The 18,734-nt window shown below is 43.1% G+C and overlaps 1 protein-coding gene across 1 annotated transcript in view; it reads right to left on the minus strand.

Annotated features, from left to right (window-relative positions):
* Window positions 1-8,631: 8,631 nt before the first annotated feature.
* FRMPD4 (FERM and PDZ domain containing 4) overlaps window positions 8,632-18,734 on the minus strand; it is a 98,157-nt gene continuing 88,054 nt past the window's right edge. Inside the window, exons 13-15 of the mRNA XM_022559803.2 lie at window positions 13,604-14,671; window positions 11,946-13,235; window positions 8,632-10,325 (exon numbers count right to left, since the gene is read on the minus strand). Coding sequence (XP_022415511.2) covers window positions 9,001-10,325; window positions 11,946-13,235; window positions 13,604-14,671 — 3,683 coding nt within the window. The 3' untranslated portion in view covers window positions 8,632-9,000. The remainder of the gene's footprint in view (window positions 10,326-11,945; window positions 13,236-13,603; window positions 14,672-18,734) is intronic.

The following is an 18,734-nucleotide window of genomic DNA, read 5'->3' on the forward strand; positions in this document are numbered from 1 at the left end:
TGAACTTCAGTGTGCAGGCTCCACTTCTAGATGAGTAACTTAGGAGCAAGTGACCTGGAGCCATTCATCCCCCTTCCCATAAATACTTGAGAAAGCCATGGTTATGTTGGTTAAAGTTCAGCATCTTTTACAGTTCGTCTGCCAGTTTAATTGTTCGATGTAACCTGACCTCAAAGTCATATTTGACTGTAAAATGAGTGCAATGAAAAAAGTCATATTGCCAAAGAAAGTTTACCTATGGACTTACCACTGATGCACAGGTCAGTACATCATAATTATTGGAGTTTCCAGCCCCAGAGAAATCTGGCATATTAACATGGAAACATACCTAGAGAATGGGCCAGGGTCAGGACAGAGAAGGCCAAAGGCTGTCCACGTGGCCTTTGATGACTTATGTCAGAGCTCCGGGTCCTGAAAGCCTTTCAAGTTTGTATTTCAAGTGTCTACAATATTTCTTCTGCTCAGAGGAATACGTGATCTGTTGAGTTTGTAGCTGAAGGAAAAGCCTTGGACGGCATGGCTGACAGACCCCAAGGTGGTCCCCATGATTCCTGCCCCCTGCTGTTCATGCCCCATAAGGCCCTCTCCTCTTGAGTGTGGGCAAGACCTGGGACATGCTTCTAACCAATAGAATATGGTAACGGTGAAGTAATTTTGGAGATGTACTTAAGGTCCCCAATCAATTAATTCTGAGTGGATCAAATGGGAGTTTCTCCTGGGGGGACCTGACTTAACCCTGAGGTCAGAGATTCACTTTGCAGGCTTGGTAAAATAAGCAGCCATACTGGAGCTGGCCCTGTGCCATGGAACTGTGGGCAGGCCCTCTGACGTCAGGGCAGCCTCTGGTCTCCAGCCAGCAAAACAAGAAAATGAATTATTCTAACAATCTGAATGAGCTTGGAAACAGAGTCACCACTAGCCAAGCCTTCAGATGAGGACGCAGCCCAGCCACAACCTTGTTTGCAACCTTTTGAGAGCCTGGGCAGAGGACCGGTTAAGCTGTGCCCCTGAGCTCCAGAAACTGTGAGATAATAAATATGTGTTATTGTAAGCTGCTAAGTTTGTGTTAATTTGTTACACAGCAATAGGAAACTAATACAGAAGGGTGGAGTGGGAGTGTCAGGGGAGACAAAGGCAGGAAATAATGGATAGTGGAGATTAAATTTAAATTGGCTTTCATCAAACTCCGAGCTCACATCTTCCTTTATTCCTTTCTACTCTGTATATAGTTTAGACCTCAGGATGGATTGGGCCATATCTGAGTGGCCTTGGGATGAGGCTTCGAACCCAACCAGCCAAGAAGGAAGTTGGGCCCAAGAACTGGTGGAAAGATGGGGAAAAGCAGAGGAAAGTTCCAGCTCTGGACTGAGGGCTGCTGTGGCATCAGGGTGTGTTTTCAAGAGGGACATATTTTAGGGAACAGAATGCACACGCTGATTGTTAGGTCAGTATCTGATGCAACGCTTCCCGTACGCCAGTGCCTATGCTAATCATCACCGACTAACGTGTAGTCAAAATTTGCAGCAGACTTTCAGATCTTGGGGAAGAGACGGTCATCCATGCAAATCACACATCATCATCTAAGGCATCCAAAGGCTAAGAACAAGTGTTGTTTGAGTCTCTGTGCGTGTTGGCATTGTTCAGGGGCACTCAGGTGTCTTTTTACTTAGGGCTTACCTGGGGGTGAGGAAGGGATTTGGGTCAGAACTCGTGGTCTAACGAGGGATAGTCTTCATCTGCTACCGTTTCCATGACATACACCATTTACACATCTCTAGCAGGGCCTGTGTGAAATGGGTGTCATGTGTACTAACTGATCAGAGTTAGCTCCTTCCCCCCAAATCTCGACAAATCTTCCTCAGCAGCCTACCAGTTTCCCTCTTAGAATTTGCTGCAATCTGTCTTTATTCTGTTTATTTTTCACCCTTTTGTCTGCTTGCCTACTAGAGCTTCATTGCCCATCAGGGCAGCCACTAGCCACAGATGGGGGTTTAAATTTAAATTCATTAAACTGTATAAAGTTAAAAGTTCAGTTGCCACATTAAAAGTACTCAGTAGCCACATATGGTTATTTGCTACCATATTGTACACCAACGATTTAGAAAATTTCCATTATTGCAGAAAGTTCTACTGGACAGCGCTGAATGCTACCCGTTTAGCCATTTTCACCATGGGCTTCAGACCCTTTAAACACCTTGAGTACAGGCAGTCCTCACTCCGCATGGGTCTGATATACGTGAATCTCCATTAACACTGTTTAGCTAAACACCAGTCCCCCAATGACATGGTTTAAACTTCGGTTGCCATGGTATGTTAACTGTGAATAACTGCATAAAGTACAAATTTTGCTACTAGCTTTTTTTTCTTTTTTTTTGTAACCTCTTTATTGGAGTATAATTGCTTTACAATGGTGTGTTAGTTTCCGCTTTATAGCAAAGTGGCTACTAGCTCTTTAATCCAAAAATCACTTTCAAGTAAAAGGTGTGCATGATGATCAGTGACCAATCATATCACCTCTTTCAAAGTCTGCCAATGATTGGTCACTGAGCACCTGCTATTCAGTTCATGCACAGACAGCAAAGCACATCGTCGTGCCTCCTCCCTTTATCCCGAGCGACAAAGCCATATAACGTTTTATAAAAAATGGATGATTGAAAGAGGGAACTGGCCAATAAGGACGAGAGCGTAACAAAGAAATAAAAAATGGTTACTCTGGAAGTGAAATTAAAATCAAATGTAAACGGAGTAATAGAAGAAGTAGGTGACTGCGAATGTTATCACTGCCCTCATTTGAGATTGTAGATATACAGGCCAGAGGGATGCAGTGAAGGCGAACTTAGTGGCATAAATAAGGGGAGTGTTTGTGATGAAAAGGATGAAGCTGTCCCCGAGGAAGTGACACTAGGAAAAAAACACTCACATTAAGGAACTCTTAGAGATACTGCACAACACTGAAAGCCCCAATGATAAAACATTGGAAGCCAATCCACATTTAGAAAGGAGTATGAAAATTTGCCAAAGCATAGAATAGATGCTCATTGCATACTGTAAGTTACATGATGCAGAAAAGGCAAGCACCGTTCAAACTACTCTTTATGAGGTTTTACAAAATGACCCATTTTAATTCTCAAAGTTTCCAATGTTTTAAATTACTGTGTACAGGTACTAAATAAATAGGCATTTTACTATATTTTTCATATCCCTATACAGTTATAAATGATAGTAAGAGAATGATATTTTGACAAAAATCTTTGTAAGTCACAGAACAATTGTAATTTTTTCTGATTATTAAGATCACTTTACACATTTTGGGCTTGCATGGTCATCTTTACAGTCCTGCACCACCATGCAAAGTGAAGACCGCCTATACTTACTTCGAACCCCTCCTTTCTTAAGGAATAACAAAGGATTACCCATTCTAGAATGGGCACTCCCTTTTTGGCAGGGACCACGTCAATCATATTCATCACTGTACCCTGCCTCTAGCGCCTAGCACAGTGTTTGCCCAGATTAGGACGTTGTTAAGAGCTATTTGAACGAATGAATGGACTCATCCTGGGAGGGGGTGACAGAAAGAAGTCATAAGTCATTTAGTCAAAGGGCAAGATGTGCAAAGGGTACTAATTCAAAAGGAAAGCCGAAGAACTGTTACTTGGTTGGAGGTTACCAAGAAGGCTCAGCTTCCTGAATCCTACCTGCATCTACTGCGAAGCTAATTCTGCCTAACGTTGCACACGACGGTAGTGCAAACGGCATTCTGGACCAGAATTTTGGTTTAGACTATAGAGGGGAACATGAGGGGAATTCCCTGGCGGTCTAGTGGTTGGGACTCCGCGCTTTCACTGCCGAGGGCCCGGGTTCAGTCCCTGGTTGGGGAACTAAGATCCCTCAAGCCTTGTGGCACGGCAACCCCCCCCCCAAAAATATATATATTTATTTAATATATATTTTTTTTATTTTAATGCTTTAAAATTAATGTGTAACATAAAATTGAGATGCAATTATAAATATGGTGGAAAGATTACGTAAAGTTCACCCAAAGGCAGCAGGTTAATTTCAAGTTGAATGGTGAAATCAGCTACTTGTGATAATTGCTTATCTATTTCCCTCAGCTAAGCAGGATTTAATTAATTCCATTATTTTCTGCAGCAGAAACAGTTGATAAAGACATGGATTGTTCTTCCATGGATTTCCTATGTACAGGCTTCGAAATTTATTTATTTTTAAAATTAAGATGAATGGATAAAGAAGATGTGGCACATATATACAATGGAATATTACTCAGCCATAAAAAGAAGCGAAATTGAGTTACTTGTAGTGAGGTGGATGGACCTAGAGTCTGTCATACAGAGTGAAGTAGTGAAGTAAGTCAGAAAGAGAAAAACAAATACCGTATGCTAACACACATATATGGAATCTAAGAAAATAAAAAAGGTTCTGAAGGACCTAGGGGCAGGACAGGAATAAAGACGCAGACGTAGAGAATGGACTCGAGGACACGGGGAGGGGGAAGGGTAAGCTGGGATGAAGTGAGAGAGTGGCATGGACTTATATATGCTACCAAATGTAAAATAGACAGCTAGTGGGAAGCAGCCACATAGCACAGGGAGATCAGCTCGGTGCTTTGTGACCACCTAGAGGGGTGGGATAGGGAGGGTGGGAGGGAGACACAAGAGGGAGGGGATATGCACATATACATATACATATAGCTGATTCACTTTGTTATACAGCAGAAACTAACACACCATTGTAAAGCAATTATACTCCAATAAAGATGTGAAAAAAATAAAATAAAAACGAAAAAATTTTAATACAGTTCTAAAGGTTACTTTCCAATTTTTGAAATGAAAAAGTGAGAGGGGTAGGCTAAGGAATAGGTAGAATAAAAAGTGTCCAACTGAGTGATGTTCAAGTTGTTATGAATAAAAATTCAGTTCAAAAGGTAAGACTCCAACTCTTTGATCTTTCAAAGCTGAGAAGCTATTTCTGTAATCTGACTTGAAAGTTTGATCATAGTTTTTGGACTGCCAGAAGGGAAACTTGCACTGAAATCCATAAAACCAAACTGAAAACTATTCTCACAGACAGACACACACACCTATCTACTCAAACACCTGTCCGGCACCTCTATACACCCAAACACACACACGCACACGCACACACACCCCAAATCAACCACTTTCACGGCAGAGATAAAATCAGGTTAGAGGAGAAATAACGTAATAATATCCATGTATTTTGATCCCTGTGAAGATTCCTAAATATTTGCAAGAGGTAAGGAATCACGTGAACACAGCTAATTTGCTTTTTTCTCAATTTCAAAAACAGTTAACACAATTATGAATGGTGATAATCAGTCCAAGAGAACAAACTTTTCCATTGCCAAATGGAGAGTAATCCAGGAGGAATAAATTAGTGTGACATCTTGAGTAGCTCAGAAATAACATTCAGAGAACAACTGACATTTAGAAATATATAAACAAGGAACAGAAATGAAAATTGTCTTTCCTAAGACGAATTATAATGAAAGATGAAATTCATAGCAAAAGGAATCAATCTACTGTAATGTTGCTGTAGCTGGTCATTTCAATATTGTCAGTTTTTTTTTTTTCTGAAACATAATTTCTTTTGTGATTAGACTAATACCAGCTGGGCTGAGGGGTCTGTGTTAATTTTAATGTCTAAGGCAACTGCATTAGTTGCTGGATTTTACTAGAAGCCTAATACTGTGGCGGTGGTTCATCTGACCCTTCTGTCTTTCCGTGTCAATCAGATCCCTCCAGCCAATCCACTTACACAAAGTATGGTGGAACTGAGACTCAGGAGAAGGGCAAATGTGTTCAGACTAACTCTCTGAGTCAAAAGTGAAACTCCTAAACACGTACAATAATGATAACAATAGCACAGATATAGAAAAAGTTGAAAGCAGATGGCCCAAATTGTTGACAACGACTGTCTTTGGGGGTTGGGTTTATAGGAATTTTCACTTTCTTCATCATTTATTTCTATATCATATTTATTTGGTAATATTAGGGAATTATTAATTTTAAAAAGTGTGAAAATGGCATTATGATTATGTTTAAAAATTCTTATCTATAGGAAGTGCTTACCGAAATATTCATGGATTAAGTGCTATGATGTCTGGGATTTGCTTCTACATACAGTTTGGAAGGAGGTGCCTAGAAACAGAGAAAAGATTGGGCATGAATGGGTGTGTGATGAGTACATATTGATTCATGATATGATCGTGCCTATCTTTATACATGTTTGAAAGTTTTATAATAAAGGATGAATAAAAATGATAGGTGGTACACCTGGAAAAATAGGCTGGGGACTAAATGTAAAAGACCTCAGGGACAAGGAAGTTTCGTTCTCTGCTTCAGTGGTCTCCGAACTTTAGTGAGTGCAACCCTACCTGCGACAATATTATTGCACACATGCATCAGGCATATGCTTATTAATTAATTGATTTATTTAAAATGATGTACATATACCACTGTACTCTTATGCCATTATAAAACATACACAAACATAAAAAATAAACACAAGTATCATTCTAATACATTCTTCCTACGCTCTAGTGGGCCTGGATCCCACTTAGGAGCAGCACATTTAGCGACTGGGGGGCTCTTGAGGTTCTCTAAGTAGTAAAGAGTTTGTTTATAAGAAACAGAAATTTATTGGAGCACCCAAAGGTAATGGGAGATTGGTCAGAAAGACCCAGAGCTATTTCACTAAGGCCTCCTGAAGAACTGAAATGGACTGGGATGGTGTTCTAACTGGACATGTGATCGAACAAGGATCATCACTTCCTTGTATATTTCTTTTATACATATGCAATACACTCATGTATTGTGCACAGAGTCAGGATACGATACGCGTATAAAACAAACAGCCCCTACATATTACCTTGGGCAATATATTTAACGCAGTGCTTATGATGATAATAATATCTAACACTGAGTACTTACTCTTTGCCAGGTATTGCAGTAAGAACTTTATATACATAATTTTACTTAAGACTCGTGACAATCCTATGGAAATAGATCTTATTATTATTGACTTCCATATTACTAGAAGGAACTTGAGACTGAGGAAAATTGACTAGCTTTCCCAAGATGAAAGGGCTAGAAAATGGCACAGTCCAAATTTAAATGAAGAAGTTTCTGACCCCAAACCACATGTCCTTAACTACGAAACTATATTGCCTCCATAGGGAATTAATGATAGTGTCCAAACCATAAGATCGTCGTGATGATTAAATGAGATAAGATATATGATATGTTTAGCACAACGTCTGACATAGAACACAATCCTGTACTAATATGTATTTGCGTATACAGAACATTTACCAAAAATTTCCACAGTAAACATCATTAATATTTCTCACTATCAAACACCAATATTTATAACTGTAATCAAATAATGTTTTATTATTTAAACATTATAATAACACGTCTAAACTCCTTTTGTTTGCTACCACCTATAAATATGTGTGGCTTTTGTTATTGAGTCTCTACGGAACAACTGACGAGAGAGACAGCAACTGGGGACTGTGTTATGCCTACAGAAATGGAAATATTTGCACTGGGCACACTCCTGTCATATTCTAAGAAGCCACCTACATAAATAGGAGTGTGTGTAGCTTGAGCACTAAAAGAGCCACGAAGTACATATGTACATATCAACTTTATTTTACAATTGCAGACTCTGCATCCTTTTGCTTTGACCCAAAGATAACATTTTTAGAGAGACGATGGTTCTAAAAGCTTCTTTGCATTCCGTCAGGTTCACTTGAAGCGGTCAAGTTTACCACTCTTTTTTTCCCCCCCTCAGCTTTCACATTTCTATCAGCCAATCCAGATTAGAACATTTCAAAAATACTTTTATTATTTATTTAAGTATGGCTTCCATATTAGAGTAACTATCTTTCCCTGATTTTCTGGAACATTCCAGATTTGAAATTTTGTCCCAGTGTTAGGTTGTCACTGCAAATTTGGTTGGAAGCATTGGCTCCCGTAGAGGTGATGCACGAAGCTCTTTGCTTTACGTTACTGGACTTGCATTTACTTGTGAGGATCATTAAATGTTCCTTTTTATAATTTTGCAAATACTTTGCTAAATGTTCTGTCACCCTGAAGGGAATTCTAGAGAGATGGTGTCTTTGGTTTGTATATTTTGACACTGAGTCAAAGCAGATCTCTCTTTTCATCAAACAATTTAATTTTGGTATTATTAACTCCTTTCCTTGTGTGCAATTACATAGTCCCTAAGTAGGTATTACCCGGGAACCTGCCCATCATTCCCCCTGTTCTTCTATTTGGGAAGTATTTTAATTCTAGAAACATCATGAAGAGCATTTGTGTTGACACAATAGAATCCACTCCCACCCCATTTCTAGCCCAAATGGCGTAAGCCAAAATGAAATATGTAGGATTCCTGGAAAAAAGCATCAGATAACCAAACACTATGAGCAAAAAATTAATTTATTATATATATTCTCTAATAATTCATAATAGCTTTTTGAATTTTAAATGTCTTTTTGCTATTTCCAATGCTTAAAAATCATAGTTTTAAAACATAAGTACTGTTTTATATACATTGTGATTTTTCTTTTCCTTTTTACTTCTAAATATGAATGATATGGTCTCCAAGTATCCACTTGGAAGGAAAGGGGATAGGATTCATTGTTTTGCTCCAACACAGCAGAATTTAACGTTTCACATCACATACCTGGAGTTTCGACTATATGAAAAATAGCCAAATATCACCACTTCCTTGTGTATTTCTTCTACATGTGTATATATGTATAATAGAAACAGAATACATCTGGATTAGTACATTTCAACTTTTCATCAATGTGACTTTTATCTCCTATTTCATATAAAATAACAAAATATACAGAGAGAAGAAAGGAGACATCTGTTCATCGTACACATAAAGTAAATAAAAGTTCATGTATGGCTTTGCAAAGGTAGATTATGACGTGACTTTCATACTTTATTTATTTAAAAGCATCTTGAGAGAACGTGTTAGTGTGCTTACGAGAGCGGCCATGGTGGCTGAATGTCGCATTGAGAGTCCAACATTGGGATCCCCAGTGGTCTTTCCAGTGGCTGCCTCGGCAGCTTTCAGGAGACAGATGTAGTTTATGACCACTTCATCGATCTTCGCTACAATTTCCTGCCGCTGTGTTTCTGAGTTCACAACTTTAACTAATCGCATGCAGGCTTCTGTTAGGCAACAGAGCACTTGAAAGCTGGAAGTCATAGCTAGGAGCATCTCCTCTGGACTTTTCTCGGCCATTGCCATTTTCCTGCAGGCACTCCCCAACTGTCTGGACTCAATGGATAACAGCTGCTTGTACTGAGAAAGTGTTAGGTCATACGCTTCAAGGCGTGACTCCCCTTTCTTCCCCTTGGTTTCCCTGACAAGGCAGAGCAGCTCATTGGCATCATTTTGGGCTGCGAGGAACCCATCGGGCATTGCATATGTGCTCTCCTTAAGGGCATTTATCCTTGCAATCCGGGCATCAAAAGCCAGGTTGCTGAAGTCCACATCATCTGGGCCACTCAAGTCTTCGGCCCAGACCTTCAGAACTGAACCTCTGGACAGCTCCCCTCCTTGCTTCTGAATTCCGACAGCCAGGGGTGGGCTGCTTGGGTCTGGCGTGGCTTGAGTCATCTGTGGTCGAAAGAGGCAAGAGACGTGGTGATCGACCTCTCTCTGCTCTTCGTCCTCATCACCATCTTCATCCTGCCCTCGGTTCAGGAAGCAGTAGCTGAAAGGTCCCCGGCATCTCCAATTGCTGCCTTCCAGCTTCCGCAAGGGCAATGTCCTATACAGCTTTGAGTTTTTGTGAGCTGCTGGGGACCTTTTGTGAACTTTCCCCTCAGAGCTAAAGTGCATCGAGCTTTGGGAAAAACTTTCGGTGAGCTTCTTCCCTAGGGGGAGTTCTGCGTGCCTTTCTGAACTGGCCTCCTGTGCTTCTGTGATACCTGGACACTTTAAGCTGACTGCACCTTTGCTTCTCTCCCGGAAGGTCTCCAAACTTACAGATCCCGAGAGGATACTGCTGCTACGTCTCAGAGCCCTCTGGCTGGGGGGTGTCCTGAGGCTCCCCCCTCGCAGATCCAGTGGCCACCAGCTCACAGCCTCTCCGTAGGCCTGGTTTGCTTGGGAGAAATCAGTAGGGTCTTGATTTGGAATTGGCACCTTTGATTCCGAGTGAATGTTTGATGGTAGCAGGGTGGGATCAGCTTTAGGATGTTGAGGCCAAGCTGAAGGCATGCCTCCTCGTCTCTCCTTCCCAGGCTCTGTCAAAGCTACACTAGGGGTAGTAGGAAAACAGAGAGAATCATTAAGCACCTCATGGGTGGTCATTTTTACTAAATCTCTATGCGATGTCTGTCATCTCCCAAGGATGCACTCGAGAAGAACTGCCATCTGCCAGGGTCGACCTGCTTTCCAAAGACGGCCTCCTGAAATCTTTTAATATATTTCAATTTTAATATATTTTAAGAAATACCAGAATCTCTTATTCCTGAAACGATTGATTCATTTGGCATTGTCTAGAAATCCCAAATATTTTGAGGGAGACAGTGGAATTTTGTGAATTGCCTTGTTCCCGATATTTATCTATTAAAGCTTAGACACATAATGAGCAAACACACGTCTTCCATACAGATTATTCAACCGTGTTTACGACATTTAAGCTCCATTTCAAGGAGTCAGGTTAATCCTGGCATCGGTTACCTTCCTAAAAAGAAGTGGCCTAATTTAATTAATGCAAATTAGGTATCTTCGCCTTTTAAAGAGGACCCCATGAGGTTCGCCTGGTACAGGGTTTGAAGTTGAGACACTGGGAAAGTCCCAGAAAAGTTGTCATGTGGGGACAATGGCCTCCACCTCACAGAATTTTTGTGAGAAGCAAGAGGAATAGGTTAGGTGAAAGCTCTTTGTGAACTGCAAAGTGTCCTTTAATGAGTTTAGAGGTACAGATGCTAGTTGGGAGATGAGTTTAGTAACATTCATAGATGAGTTTCCCAAGGCAGGTGAAGCCAGTGGTGAGTTTTGAGAAAGGAGATAATCTTAAAATGGCGGGAATGGAAATTGACCAATATAAGGTCTCACTAACATCTATTGATCTATATGGAAGAGACACTTCTGAGGATATAATTTGAAATTGCAAAGTATGAAATAGTGTCTGCTTTTGCCACAGGATGGCCGGCCAAGCGGATCTCGGAGACGGATAGGTGCCCACTGGGTGGCAGAATGGTGAAGGCGGGCACAGAAGGTGGCTGTGTTCGTGTTTCTACCTGGCGTCTATATTTTATTATTTGGGGGAAAATAAAGCAGCTCATCGTGCATCCCCCCCAAACCTTTTAGACACTGCGGTAGGCCAGATACTTCAGAGTCCTCGTCTAGGAGAGTCTTACAGAGTAGGGAGGGCTCTGGAAGTACTGCTGAGAGGCAAAGGATCTTCCCCAACCTCTCCCGCCTCCCAGATCCCCTTCTCTATTTTCCTTCCTTGCCTCTCAAAAAGGAAATGGCAAAATGAGAAATTCGACGTCTTGAGAAGGAAATCAAACTTTTGCGATTCTAGGCAATACGATCTTATAACTAAAAGTTGCACTGGGCGCTGCTAAAAGTCTACATTTAGAATTTAGGGAAAGAATGTTGCTCCATCAGATTCTAAAAGCAAGACAGAGCAGGAAGCTAAAGGCCAAAAATGCCATTTCCACTATTGTCCAGACCTAGAAGCGTCAGTATTTATTCAACACTGGGGGAACCATGATTTGACACTTAGCCTGGCCACAGTTCTGCAGCCTTTTTAAAAAACCCTTTTCTTTTTCCTCCAGACTTTCTATTTTTAGCTTTGTTGTAAATTTGGTTTACGTGCTCCTGGCAGGTAACGCAGAGTGCTAAATCCGTCATTGCTGTACCTGTGGTTTCCTTAATCTTGGGGAGTCGGTGACATCCGTCTCTCAAAGTGCCAAACAGGGGTTCGGCGTTAATGGCCGTGTGCAGGGCAGGCACTGTCACCCGCGGACACATCCCTTCTGTCTGTGGGTGTAATTCCTTAAAGGCGGCTCCGTGGCTGGGAAGCCCGGTGGCTCTCTCCTCGGAAGGAAGGTAACTCACGCCTTTCCCGGCAGCCTCAGGAATCAGGTGCTTCCCCATGGAGGGGCAGAGCGGGGACTCCACCGGAGTGGCACAAGTGCTGCTACTGCTACCCGTGCCACAGCCTGCGTCCACCGAGGAGCCTTGAGAGCTCTGCAGAGAAAAATGGCCCTCGCTCTGCAACGACGACATCCGCTTGGCCAAGTGGTAGTCACAAAGGCGGCCCACGCTCTCCTCCGCCTCGGGGAGCTTGGAAGGATGGTCACAGGTGGACGGGTCAGCATCGTCCGGGTTACCTAAGTCTTTGGCTGAAGACACACAGGTCACCTCTGTTAAGAAGTGGTCCCGCTGGCCAAGTCCTGAAACCTCAACGGCTTCTCCATCAGGAGCCCCATCATCCTTCCCTTCGGTCTCTGTGGTTCCCACAGCCAAAGCTCTGGGAAAGGTTATCCCTGTTGCTGCTTCCAACCCACTTTTTTCAGCCATAGGCCCCTCAGTGGCCACATACCATCTCTGGCTGTCCTTGCGAAAGGCAGTTCTCTCCAGGTTAAAAGTGCTCAGGTGTTGACTGTCCCTTGAAGACACACTAGCAAATTGACCTTTGGCGTCCTCCTCCACGTCTGCCGTTTTGGTCCCCTGCTGTTTTTTCCCTGGCATGCTCCCATTAAGGGATGCTTTCCCCTCACCGTCGGCCGGCTGGCTTTTCCTTTTGCTGGTGCAGGAATATGCCATCGGCCCAATGTGCAGTTTGCCAAAATAGTCAGTGACTGACTTAGTCTCCATGGTTTCGGGCTCCATCTCCACGTGGCCCGAGTGAAGGATCTGCTTGGAAGGCACAACTTTGGGCGGGAGGTCGCTCACTGGACGGGCAGTGAGGGCGTGGGAGGCCTTCGGAGGCAAGGCCCCAGGTGGGCCTTTGGAGGTGGGGAACTCTGTCTGCTCTTCCGCAAGGGGGTGGTAGCCTTCGTGAGTGGCCAAGAACATGCGGGAGAGGTTTTCTGACTGCTTCTGGGCCGTGGCCAGTTCAGAACTCTCCGTCATTTCCGAAGAGTTAGTTTCATTGCCCGAGTCTGACGAGGACTCGGGACTATAAGCCCGCAAGATGGCTACACCTGCAGGCCGTAAAAAACAAGAGCCGGTTAATGGATGCATCACAGGCACTAGGAGACATGTAAGAAAATGGGGCTCATTATTATTAAAAAAAAAAAAACAAAACCAACTTTTTCCCTTTTCAGTAAGGACTCTGAGTTTATTGCACAGTTGTTCCGGAAATGGGGGGAAAAAAACGTGCCACGTGTTTTAAAAAAAGAACAACCAAGGACACCACACACACAAAAACCCCACGATGGTAGTTTCAGCACGTTTAGGAAACGGGACATGCGTGACATGAAGGACACATGACAGGACTCCAAGGGCGGATGGCTTGCAAGGATGAAATGATATGGCTATCAGTGAATAAATGTAACAATCGTGAAAGAACCTGAATTGTCACTGGTCTGCTGATCTTCTGACACGGACAGAGCTTCTAGAGTGTCCAGCGTGGAAACGACGGCGCTATCCAGGCCCTTCTCACACTTGCCCTCGGCGCTGGTGGGCACAGTGTCGATAAGGGACACGGGGATCTCGTCGTTCTGCAGGGTGCCGCCTGCCTCCTTGTCCCCCAGGAAGGGAGCGGCCTGGCCGTGACAGTCCTCCTCGTCGGAACTATCTCTGAAGCCAGGTGGAGGCGCGGCGATAGCCATGTTCAAGGAACGCAGCAGGAAGTCGTCCTCGTTGTCGTCCCCTTCGGGCGGGGGCAGGGACGTGAGGTCAATGATGTCATCGCTTGACCCAGACAGGTTGAGGATGGCCGGCTGGTTCATGTCTCCCACCACGAGGTCCTCCTCGCAGCTCACGTCATCCTCGTCCTCCGCGTCGTCGGCGTTCTCCGCGTAACAGATGTCGTGCAAGAGGGGCTCCTCTATGCCCTGGGCAGCCTCGAAGTTCTTCACGTCGCCTATGTTTGCATACACAGAATTGGCCACGAACTGGATGCCCTCTGCGTCTGGAGTGAGATCCAGGCTCTTCGTGTCATTGGCACCGCTGATGTAGAGATTCCTCTGCTTCTCCAGCAGTTCTGGACTCTGGTCCAGCAGTCTTTCATAGCCGAGAGTCGGGGGAGTGATACCATCATCCAAGGCGAGATCTCCAAAAATAAAGGACACTTTAGCTCCTCTTGGAGGCTCCTGTGCTTTCTTTAGAGCTTCTGGTCCTGAGAGAGTCAACAGGGACCGCTGAGCTAGACTTCTGTAGTCTGCCTTGCACGGAGCATCTCCCGGCTGGGTCAGCTGCTGGCTGAGTTCGTCTGAGTTATAGGTGTTGTCCATGTACAAGTGCCGGTGGTGGTCTTTTGGACACAAGGTGCCTTCTGGAATCTCAACTGCCTTCTGCTTTGCATCTATATATGTTATCTGTGCTTCTTGCTCCCCTTCGTCAATGAATGTGGTCACTTGGGGTACACAGTTCCAATCTGGGCCAAGGAGGTTATGCTTTCCTTTATTTTCAGTTCCTAAAGAGAAAGAGTCATGCAAAGACACATTACTGTGCTGTCTGGTTTCTGGGGGGCCTTGTCTCTGTTTCTTAACTTAATGGCTTGTAGCACCACTTTTGTGAATACGGTTGTTATTCAGCTTTCCAAATACGGTAGCGGTCGATTTAGGCTTCAGGTGCAAGGATTTCTTGGTTAGGAGAATTGATACTGCAGAAAATAGAATTGCTATTTGATAGAACAGAATACCATCCGAGAGTAGGGAACTACAGCTTACTTCCATCTGACCTCTGATTCTAGCATTAAACGGCCTCATTTATGTCTATAAATGTGAATATACAACATGCCTTTAAAAATCCTTAAAGGCGATAGTCCAATGGGCTGTTATTCCAGAAAACAGATTGCCCTTTTCTTTGTAAAGTGAGAGCTAACATTTCCCGCTTTGTATAGGGAGATGTTGGACTTTTCCCTCATTGAGTTAGAGAAGGTCAAGGATCCTCATACTTCTACCACGTATTTTAGGAAATACTGTAACGATAAGGTAATAATAAATATATACATATAATGTATATTAATAAAAACTATAATACTACATATTGCAATGGTGGCACCAAAGCTTCTCTCTTTAGCCTTCTCCTGTCCTTGTGGGTGTGCGTATTTTTTACACATAAATACCAGTACGCGTGCCTGTAAGCACACACGCACACAGGTAGGATGTACAAGGTGGAGCATTCGCAGGTAATGCACCCTCTCTGCTATTTCTACGCATAGTTAATACTTTGATGAATTTCCATTTTTTCTTGTATCGTGAAAACTCCTGAAGATTTGTTTGTTGTTCTTCAAAACTGCAAAACTCTAATTTAAATCTCATTGTTTTGTTTGATCTTCAAGAGTCTTCCAATAGAGAATTCGGCTGTGGAGATTTTGCTCTGATATTTACCAAGACAGGGCAGCGAGTCATTGTGTCAATATTGCTTTGTCAATTCCAGAGGTGACATTTTGAGGAAATGTTAGGGTCACAAATTGTCCCATTTGTTTCCTCAAATTGCCCTCTGGCCCAAGTTTGAATAATACTGAAATCAGATATACAAGAGATACGGGAAAAAAATCAGTTTTACTGAAGAGGTTTTGGCTCTCTCCCAAATATACAATGGACTCAATGCCGCGCAATGTTCCGAGGCATTTTATTCAATACATATATTTTTATGAAGAGCAGGTAAAGATGAAATTTTGAAGACACTGAGTTATACACCAGCCATACTTACGTGCTACCTTATAACAGATACACCTGTCGGGGTTCAGCACTGTTTTATTAACAATGACACGGATTATGACTGGCTCTGTGTGAGTGAGTGAGTGAGTGAGTGAGTGAGTGAGTGAGTGTGTGTGTGTGTGTGTGTGTGTGTGTGTGTGTGACGAGTGTCGATTGTTGGGAGGAGGGAGAGTAGTTCAGCAAAGTTGTGAGACAGCTCTGGGTTTAAACCAGGGCTTGGCAAATTTTCTCTGTAAAGGGAGGGCCAGATAGTAAATATTTTAGGTTTTGTGGGCCAACAGCTCAGTTGAGCAACTACTCAACTCTGCTGTTGTAACACGAAAGGAGCCACAGATGACACATAAGCAAGTGGATGTGGTGACTTGAATGGTGACCCCCCCAAAAGCTAAGAATGTGACTTTATTTGGAAAGAGTCTTTGCAGATATAATTAAGGATCTTGAGATGAGATCACCCCGAATTATCTGTGTAGGGCCCTAAATTCCAATGGAAAGTGCCCTTATAAGAGAAAAGCAGAGGGAGATTTGGGCCACACAGAGAAGGGGGGAAGACCGTGGGAAGGCAGAGGCAGAGACTAGAGTCATGCAGCTACAAGGAATGCCGATGGCCACTACAGCAACAGGAAGAGGCAAAGAAAGACTCTCCCTGGAACCTCTGGAGGGGGCATGGCCCTGCCAATGCCTCGATTTTGGACCTCTAGCCCCCCAAACTGTGAGAGAACAAGTTTCTGTTATGTTGTCCCCAAGCTTGTGATACTTTGTTACGGCTGCCCCAGGAACCTAATACAATGTACAAGTTTCAATGAAACTTTACTCACAAGAACAAGATTTGATCCATGGGCCATACTTTGCCCACCCCTGGTTTAGACCAACAAGAAATCTGAACAGGTGAGCAGGCTAAAGGCAAAGTTAATAGACTTTCCTAAGGCTCAGAGATGCTTAGCTTTGTGGGTGCAGGGGTCTTTGAAAGTACTTGAAGGGTTAATTTTCAAGATAGTGAAGAAGAAATAGGGGCTTACTGTTCCTGGTTAGAGAGCTTGACGAAGGCCTTTGATCAATTTGAGACAAGAAGAAAATACATACTCACTCTTGGCTTCCTTCCAGGAGGGTGTACTGATTTGGCTCCTGGAATGATTTTGGAAACACAGAAGGATGTCTCCTTCTAGGGATGAGCTGGCCTCAACAGACTTTGCTCTGTATAGTTTTTGAGTCTCAGGAGATCTCTGGGGAATTTCTGAGGAGAAGGGAGCCCTTTCAGCCATGAGAGGATGCTAAGTCCCGAGCTGCAGCTCTGCTTGGGTCAACCAGTTGCTTTTTTGGAGTGTGCCATCTCTCGCACTTGTCCTCCCTTATTAAACACGCACACGCACACACGCACTCCTGCTTGCGTGTGCTATTTGGAACATGTGCCCTCACCCTCATTCTCACTGTCGAACCGAGAGAAATTACCGAAAGCTTGAAGTTCCAGTCTTTCTCCACAGTAATATAATACTTTTTGGAACTAAGTTTTTGCCTCTTGAAACTTTATTCAACATCACATTGTGAGTCACTATATATAAAGTGGACAGAACTGAGGGCCCTCGGTTCTGTAACCATTTGTAGAATGGTAGGTTTGGCTTTCTACTTGCACCCATACAATCTTAACAGTCCATGGAGAAAAGGTTTGATTTTCACAAGAAACTTTACGGTTTTAAGATTTAAGATTTTCCAATGTGAAAGGATTGTGTTAAATTGTGGAACTGCTCTTCAGAATTTCAAGCGCCAGCGTTCAGTTGCTCTAAATCTCCTCGCTCAATGAAAACATGTGGTCGTAAAAATATTTACCACCTCCTTTTTGAACCTACTTATTTTTAACCATTTGTGTCTCTTAGAAGCAACAGACACTTCGAGGTGGGGTGGGATGAAATCTAGCCGCAAGTCCCAGCTGCCGTCCAGCACACCTTGCTCACCTCTCTTTCTCTCTGGTTTTCCTTTACCCTTTGACAGCAACTGTTTCCACTTAACCAACCGTCACAATAAACCGCATGCCAGTCTGTCTGTGTGTGTGCCTAGCTACATATTACTATATATCCATGGAATAATTTCTGTTTTCTGCTAAGTTTAAAACTAGGGGATCTTTCTCCCCTTCTTTTTCCTTTCCCCCTTTTCTCTCAGTAACAGTGACAACAAAATTTGTTCTTAAGAATTTCCCTTTCTTTTAAAAGAAACCCTAATTATGGAGCCCCTGATTATACTTTTTCACGGGTCAGTAGCTCTGGCTTGAATGGTAGGGTCTGTCCATCAGCTGTATTTCCTGAGGGTCCACTACAGATGGAGGAAAAAGTTCAAACACTGAAGAAGAAGGTTCTAGAACATGCAAACTAGTATATATAGAATGGATAAACAACAAGGTCTTACTGTAGAGCACAGGGAGCTCTATTCTATATCCTGTGATAAACCTAATGGAAGAGAGTATGAAGAAGAATGGACGTCACTCTGCTGTGCAGCAGCAATGAACACACGGTAAATCAACTCTATTTCCATAAAATCAACTTCCAAAACGAAAAGTTCTAAAATAAATAAAAACCGGCCACCCTCAAAGGAACTATCAGTTCAACAGCTGCAGCCCTGCTTCTCCTCACTTTTGGAGCTATTTCTCCCTGTCAAGTCGCTGAGATGAATTATTTGATCTTTGCCATTTTGATGCTTCTGCTAAAAAGCTAAAAAGCTAAAGGGCTTCCAGGGTCCCTTCTAGAGCCCGAAGTCCAAGGGCCGGGCAATTCTCAAGTCTTCCTGTTGTAAGGCTCCCAGAATCCTGGAACCTTAACGAGGGAC

The sequence above is a fragment of the Delphinapterus leucas genome, chromosome X, assembly GCF_059928025.1.
Source record: "Delphinapterus leucas isolate spDelLeu-1000000601 "Yukka" chromosome X, BTC_Dleu_Yukka2, whole genome shotgun sequence".
Classification (NCBI taxonomy): domain Eukaryota; kingdom Metazoa; phylum Chordata; class Mammalia; order Artiodactyla; family Monodontidae; genus Delphinapterus; species Delphinapterus leucas.